Source organism: Alligator mississippiensis, chromosome 1, assembly GCF_030867095.1.
Source record: "Alligator mississippiensis isolate rAllMis1 chromosome 1, rAllMis1, whole genome shotgun sequence".
In the NCBI taxonomy this organism is placed as follows: domain Eukaryota; kingdom Metazoa; phylum Chordata; order Crocodylia; family Alligatoridae; genus Alligator; species Alligator mississippiensis.
Window position 1 is genome coordinate 482,834,038 of NC_081824.1, and position 7,190 is coordinate 482,841,227.

General features: G+C 49.2%; 1 protein-coding gene across 1 annotated transcript; it reads right to left on the bottom strand.

The window, feature by feature from the left end:
• Positions 1-2,750: 2,750 nt before the first annotated feature.
• On the bottom strand, positions 2,751-6,891 carry LOC102558929 (olfactory receptor 51G2). The gene is made up of 3 exons (XM_059727044.1): positions 6,323-6,891; positions 5,532-5,555; positions 2,751-3,151 (listed from the first exon to the last, which is right to left on the bottom strand). The coding sequence occupies exons 1-3, from the start codon at positions 6,889-6,891 to the stop codon at positions 2,800-2,802; spliced, it is 945 nt and encodes a 314-aa protein (XP_059583027.1). The 3' UTR covers positions 2,751-2,799.
• Positions 6,892-7,190: the final 299 nt, after the last annotated feature.

Genomic DNA, 7,190 nt, shown 5'->3' on the forward strand with positions numbered 1-7,190 from the left:
TCTCTCTTTCATGGGCTTCGTACTTCCAGCCCATCCCGATAAACACACTGCATGACTCTAGTCATCTGAATTCCTGACGGTAAACCTTCCCTCTCCCTGGTTTTAATCTCGCCTCTCTCCCTGGGTTGACCACAATAATTCATGGAAGCACAGCCCAGTGATAGATGCAATTGCATTACAGCTTTCTTACAATTATTTCCTATCTGTTCTCTATGCATCTCCTGCTTTTGTTTACTGCCTTACACCTTTCAGCACACTGAATTGCTCTGGTCATGGACAGTTTCACAATGACAGTTGTTGTCTCAAGTCATTTTAGTGTGTTTAGCAAGAGAAAGTGCTGACGTCATTTTAAAGACATCAATAAATCTTATCCACTTTTTTTAGGATCCTTATGTGTAACAAATAAAAAAATAAAAAATAAAAATAATTTAAAAAAAAGAGCACGGAGGAGGTTCAGAATGGATTAAAATGGTCAGGAAAGTTCACAGTGGAATGAATTATCATCTTGTAAGAGCATTTAAGAGCATCCAGTAAAACAGCAACTATAGGCCAGTCAGTCTCACCTCCATTCTAGGCAAAGTCTTCGAAAAAATTATCAAGACTCACATTTGCGAGAGCCCAGCAGGACAAATTATGTTGAGGGGAAACTAGCACAGGTTTGTAGCAGGCAGATCGTGCCTGACTAATCTAGTCTCTTGTTATGACCAGGTTACAAAACGCCTGGATGCAGGAGGAGGGGTGGATGTTGTATACTTAGACTTCAGGAAGGACTTCGATACAGTATCCCACCCAATACTGGTAAACAAGTTAAGAGGCTGTGACTGGGATGACTACACAGGTCGGTGGATGGTGAATTGGCTAGAGGGTCGCACCCAGAGAGTCATAGTGGATGGGTCAGTATCGACCTGGAGGGGTGTGGGCAGTGGAGTCTTGAAGGGCTCGGTCCAAGGACCTATAATCTTCAATGTCTTCATCAGCGACTTGGACAAGGGAGTGAAGTATACTCTGTCCAAGTTTGCAGATGACACAAAACTGTGGGGAGAAGTGGACTCGCCAGAGGGCAAGGAACAGCTGCAAGAAGACCTCGACAGGTTGGACAAGTGGACAGAGAACAGCAGAATACAATTCAACAAGGAGTAATGCAAAGTGCTGCACCTAGGGAGGAAAAAAATATCCAGCATACCTACTGCCTAGGAAATGACCTGCTTGGTGGAACAGAAGTGGAAAGGGATGTTGGAGTCCTAGTGGACTCCAAGATGAACATGAGTCGGCAGTGTGACAAAACCAACAGAAAAGCTAATGGCACTTTATATTGCATGAGCAGATGCATGACGAACAGATCCAAGGAGGTGATACTTCCCCTCTATCGGGCGCTGGTCAGACCGCAGTTGGAGTACTGCGTGCAATTCTGGGCACCGCACTTCAAGAGGGAGCGGATAACCTGGAGAGGGTCCAGAGAAGGGCCACTCGTATGGTTAAGGGCTTGCAGGCCAAGCCCTACGAGGAGAGACTGGGGCACCTGGACCTCTTCAGCCTCCGCAAGAGAAGGTTGAGAGGCAACCTTGTGGATGACTATAAGTTCATCACGGGGGCACAGAAGGGAATTGGTGAGGTTTTATTCACCAAGGCGCCCCTGGGGGTTACAAGAAATAATGGCCACAAGCTAGCAGAGAGCAGATTTAGACTGGACATTAGGAAGAACTTCTTCCCAGTTCGAGTGGCCAGGGTCTGGAACGGGCTCCCAAGGGAGGTGGTGCTCTCCCCTACCCTGGGGGTCTTCAAGAGGAGGTTAGATAAGCATCTAGCTGGGGTCATCTAGACCCAGCACTCTTTCCAGCCTATGCAGGGGGTCGGACTCGATGATCTATTGAGGTCCCTTCCAACCCCAGCATCTATGAAACTATGAACCTATGAGCAGAAGCTATGATCGTTATCATGTGTGTTATTGCAGAACACATGACCCATTGTAGTAGCCACGGAAGAACGCCAGAACGAAAATGTGGTTCCTTCCCCAGAGAGCTTACAATCTAAGGAACTGAGAGAGAGAGAGGAGTACAAGTACAAAAGTGAACAAGATTTCTCAGGGGATTGTCAGTGCTTTCATCACACCAACAGTAATAATATGCAATATAGGGGATATACCCACACTATAAATACCACAAATGAACAAGCATGTATTTATGATCGAAACCAACCAGAAAAAAATGAGGACTATGAGAATAGTGGGAATGATGATTTGTTTTCCATTTTCCTTTGGAGCCTTTTTTTTTTTTTTTTTTTTTTAAAGAAAGTTCCTCACTGGCTTAACTCACAAATGGAAGAAAATAACTAGCATAATATTTGCTAAACACTCGCTACTCCTGCACTTTGATGAGCTCCTTAATTAAGCAGGGACTGAAAAATGAAGCCAAGGACATCAAGCGGTGTCTCAGAAAGTGATACGCTGGGCTTCATTCACCACTGATGTGCTGAACTTGAACGGGTGCTGATACATAGGAGTTAAGCCGAGGTGATTCCCATGCTGCCTTCTGTCCTGACCATGAACCCATGGAAGTGGTTGACCAGTAGATGACTTCAGTTGAAAAGTCTGTCATTAAAGAGACTGGACCACACAACTCACTGCCATGAGTCCCCTTATATTTTGTGGATTTGGGGAGAGTCAAACCTGGCAGTATTCATGTTTTCCAGCTGAAGAGCGATCTTTAATATCTTCTCCCAGAGTGCAGCAAAGACATGCAAGGGTGTCCTCATTGTCATTATATCACAGGGAGATGTCCCTTAGCAGTGAACATCTCTCAGTCACATCTTCCTTAGCACAAAGACTCTGGCAATCCCCTTGCGGATCTGCTTTGTTTTAATACTATATACGATGGGGTTTAGCACAGGGGGGACAAGCAGGTAGATGTTTGCCATGAGGATGTGAACCATTGGAGAAGCGTGGTGGCCAAACCGGTAAACCACAGATAAGCCAATCATGGGGATGTAGAGTGCTAGCACAGCAAAGATGTGGGACAGACAGTTGTTGAGGGCCTTCAGATGTTCCTTCAAGGATGCAATGCCCAGGATTGTCTTAAAAATCAAAGCATAGGACACAAGAATGAGCAAAGGGTCTAATATCATTATAAGGGAAACTAGAACTAACCCATACGGTCTGGGATGGGCTTCACCTGTCCCCCAAATTTAAGCGTGTGTTTTCTACTAGGTTGGCGGATCTCCTCCGGCGGGCTTTAAACTAGGCTCGTCGGGGGGAGGGGAGTACGAGGGCAGGGGAAGCTGTGGACCACCAAACCATGTGGCACCCACAAGGACAGCCCAGCCTGAAGAAGGGGAACATTGGGAACCTGCAAGCCATGGGGAGACCAGCACTACAGAACAGGTAAGAAACAAGAAGGTAAGAAACAATGGGCCCCTAGGGACTCGGAGCGGGGGGGCAGCAAAGGCACCAGTCGCAGGGCTCAAGTGCCTATATACTAATGCTAGGAGCATGGGGAACAAGCAGGATGAACTAGCGCTCCTGCTTGCACTAAACACCTATGACTTAGTGGGGCTAACAGAGACCTGGTGGGATTCATCCCATGACTGGGCGGTACATATGGAGGGCTATAGATTGTACAGAAAGGACAGGTCAGGGAAGAAAGGGGGGGGGTTCCACTTTATGTCAGTGAGCAATATACATCAACCCTCATCAAGACAGAATCCGAGGTTGAGGAAGTAGAAGGATGGCGGGTTAGGCTACATGGGGGGCAAGGAGAAAGGGATTTGGTGGTAGGGGTCTGCTACAGACCCCCACACCAAGGGGAAGAAATAGATGCGGGGCTCCTGAGGCAACTCTCGGAGACCATAAAAGCTAAAGAGGCGGTAGTCATGGGGGACCTAAACTACCAAGACATCTGCTGGAAGACGCAGACAGCAAGGTCCCATCGTTCACGTAGGTTTCTAACCTGTGTACAGGACCTCCACCTGACACAGGAGGTGCATGGTCCCACTAGGGGGAATGCCTTACTGGATCTGGTATTGGCAACAGGGGATGACATGATAGGGGACCTCCAGATCGGTAGCCATTTGGGAGACAGTGATCACCTAATAATAGAATTCAACATAAGACGTCGAGTGGGTAAGGTAACTAGTAGGGTGAAAGTGCTAGACTTTAGGAAAGCTGATCTCAATGCACTCAGGTGATTAGTCAAGGACGCACTGCAGAGTAGGAGTTTTGAAGGGATGGGAGCCCAAGAAGGGTGGCTGTGCCTTAAGGAAACGATCCTTCGGGCACAAAGCAAGACGATCCCCGAGTGAGGCAAAAAAGGGAAAGGGGCCAGGAGGCTTCCCTGGCTGACCAGAGAAATCCAGGGCAGCCTAAGGGCCAAAAGGGGAGCACATAAAAAGTGGAAACAGGGAGAGATCACTAAAGATGAATATACCTCCTCTGCTCGTGCTTGTAGGGAGGCAGTTAGGCGGGCCAAAGCTACCATGGAGCTGAGGATGGCATCCCAAGTAAAAGACAACAAGAAATTGTTTTTTAGATATATTGGGAGTAAAAGAAAGGACCAGGGAGGAATAGGACCGCTGCTAAATGGGCAGCAACAATTGGTGATGGACGGGGGGACAAGGCTGAACTCCTCAACGAGTTCTTTGCCTCAGTGTTCCTAAGCGAGGGGCAGGACAAGTCTCTCACTGGGGTTGTAGAGAGGCAGCAGCAAGGCACCAGACTGCCATGCGTAGACCCTGAGATGGTGCAGAGTCACTTGGAAGAACTGGATGCCTTTAAGTCGGCGGGCCCGGATGAGCTCCATCCGAGGGTGCTGAAGGCACTGGCCGACATCATTGCAGAGCCACTGGCGGGAATATTCGAATGCTCGTGGCACACGGGCCAAGTCCCGGAGGACTGGAAAAGGGCTAACGTGGTCCCAATTTTCAAGAAGGGGAGGAAGGAGGACCCGGGCAACTATAGGCCAGTCAGTCTCACCTCCATCCTTGGTAAAGTCTTTGAAAAAATTATCAAGGCTCACATTTGCGAGAGCCCGGCAGGGCAGATTATGCTGAGGGGAAACCAGCACGGGTTTCTGGCAGGCAGATCGTGCCTGACCAATCTAGTCTCCTTCTACGACCAGGTTACGAAACGCCTGGACACAGGAGGAGGGGTGGATGTCGTATACTTAGACTTCAGGAAGGCCTTCGATATGGTATCCCACCCCATACTGGTGAACAAGTTAAGAGGCTGTGATGTGGATGACTACACAGTCCGGTGGGTGGCGAATTGGCTAGAGGGTCGCACCCAGAGAGTCGTAGTGGATGGGTCGGTCTCGACCTGGAAGGGTGTGGGCAGTGGGGTCCCACAGGGCTCGGTCCCTGGACCGATACTCTTTAATGTCTTCATCAGTGACTTGGACGAGGGAGTCATATGTACTCTGTCCAAGTTTGCAGATGACACAAAGCTATGGGGAGAAGTGGACACGCCGGAGGGCAGGGAACAGCTGCAGGCAGACCTGGATAGGTTGCACAAGTGGGCAGAAAACAACAGGATGCAGTTCAACAAGGAGAAATGCAAAGTGCTGCACCTAGGGAGGAAAAATGTCCAGCACACCTACAGCCTAGGGAATGACGTGCTGGGTGGCACAGAGGTGGAAAGGGATGTTGGAGTCCTAGCGGACTCCAAGAGGAACATGAGCCGGCAGTGTGACAAAGCCATCAGAAAAGCCAATGGCACTTTGTCGTGCATCAGCAGATGCATGATGAATAGGTCCAGGGAGGTGATACTTCCCCTCTATCGGGCGCTGGTCAGACCGCAGTTGGAGTACTGCGTGCAATTCTGGGCGCCGCACTTCAAGAAGGATGGGGATAACCTGGAGAGGGTCCAGAGAAGGGCCACTCGTATGGTTAAGGGCCTGCAGACCAAGCCCTACGAGGAGAGACTAGAGAAACTGGACCTTTTCAGCCTCCGCAAGAGAAGGTTGAGAGGCGACCTTGTGGCTGCCTATAAGTTCATCACGGGGGCACAGAAGGGAATTGGTGAGTATTATTCACCAAGCCGCCCCCGGGCGTTACAAGAAACAATGGCCACAAGCTAGCAGAGAGCAGATTTAGATTGGACATTAGGAAGAACTTCTTCACAGTTCGAGTGGCCAGGGTCTGGAACGGGCTCCCAAGGGAGGTGGTGCTCTCCCCTACCCTGGGGGTCTTCAAGAGGAGGTTAGATGAGTATCTAGCTGGGGTCATCTAGACCCAGCACTCTTTCCTGCTTATGCAGGGGGTCGGACTCAATGATCTATTGAGGTCCCTTCCGACCCTAACATCTATGAATTTATGAATCTATGTGTTTGCACGCGCCAGCCGCATCAGATCCTGGTGCAGGCAGTATGGATGGGACAGCACATGGGACTTACAAAACGGCAACCTTCTCAGCATAAGCACTAGCGGCAGTGGCAGAAATGTGCTCCTGCCCAGAATAGCCAGGCCTATCATGGCGATTCTGGCATTGGTGAGGATGGAGGCATATCTCAGAGGCTTGCAGATGGCCACGTAGCGGTCAAAGGCCATGGCCAGGAGCACGGAAGACTCTATGAAGGAGAATGTGTGAACAAACCACAGCTGAACAAAGCAGGCTTCAAAGCCAATTTCTCTGGAGTTCAACCAGAATATTTTGAGCACCGTTGGCATCGTAGAGAGCGACAAGCCCAGATCGGTAATGGCCAACATAGGGAGGAAATAGTACATGGGCTCATGCAGGCTGGAGTCTGTTTTGATGTCAAACAGGATCGTGCAGTTCCCTACCAGTGAGACAAGATAAATGGAAGAGAAGGGGATGGAGAGCCAGCTGTGTTCTGCTTCCAGCCTGGGGATGCCCATCAGGATGAACGTGAACAGGGTGGAGTTGTTGCCGCTGAGAGATGACATGATGCAGTGGAGAAGACCTGCCCTGAAAGTTACAAGGTGGAGGCACCTATAGAGGAGAGGAAAACAGATATATTGAAGCAATAATGGATCATTTTCAACATCTTGTGACCTAAGCTGGTCTGGAAGGCTTGTTTTGGCCCTAACGATCCAGCAAGTCAGTAAGCCATACCTTTGTTATGCCTTTTCTTTGACTCACTCAATAGTTGGGATGCAGCTTAGATGAACCTTTGGGCAGAAAAATCATTTTCTCAGGCACTGGGGAAGCAGCAGCTACATCTGGTATTTACTGAAGGACATAT

What these genes read in the sequence shown, in the direction of transcription:
- LOC102558929 (XM_059727044.1), bottom strand. Translation starts at nt 6,891, where the DNA reads ATGTCATCTCTCAGCGGCAACAACTCCACCCTGTTCACGTTCATCCTG. An exon ending in CAGGATCTGATGCGGCTGGC is followed by an intron (nt 5,556 to 6,322) that starts GCGTGCAAACAC and finishes TTTCCTCCCTAG; the next exon opens with GTGCAGCACTTTGCATTTCT. An exon ending in AGCACTTTGCATTTCTCCTT is followed by an intron (nt 3,152 to 5,531) that starts GTTGAACTGCAT and finishes AGCCCATCCCAG; the next exon opens with ACCGTATGGGTTAGTTCTAG.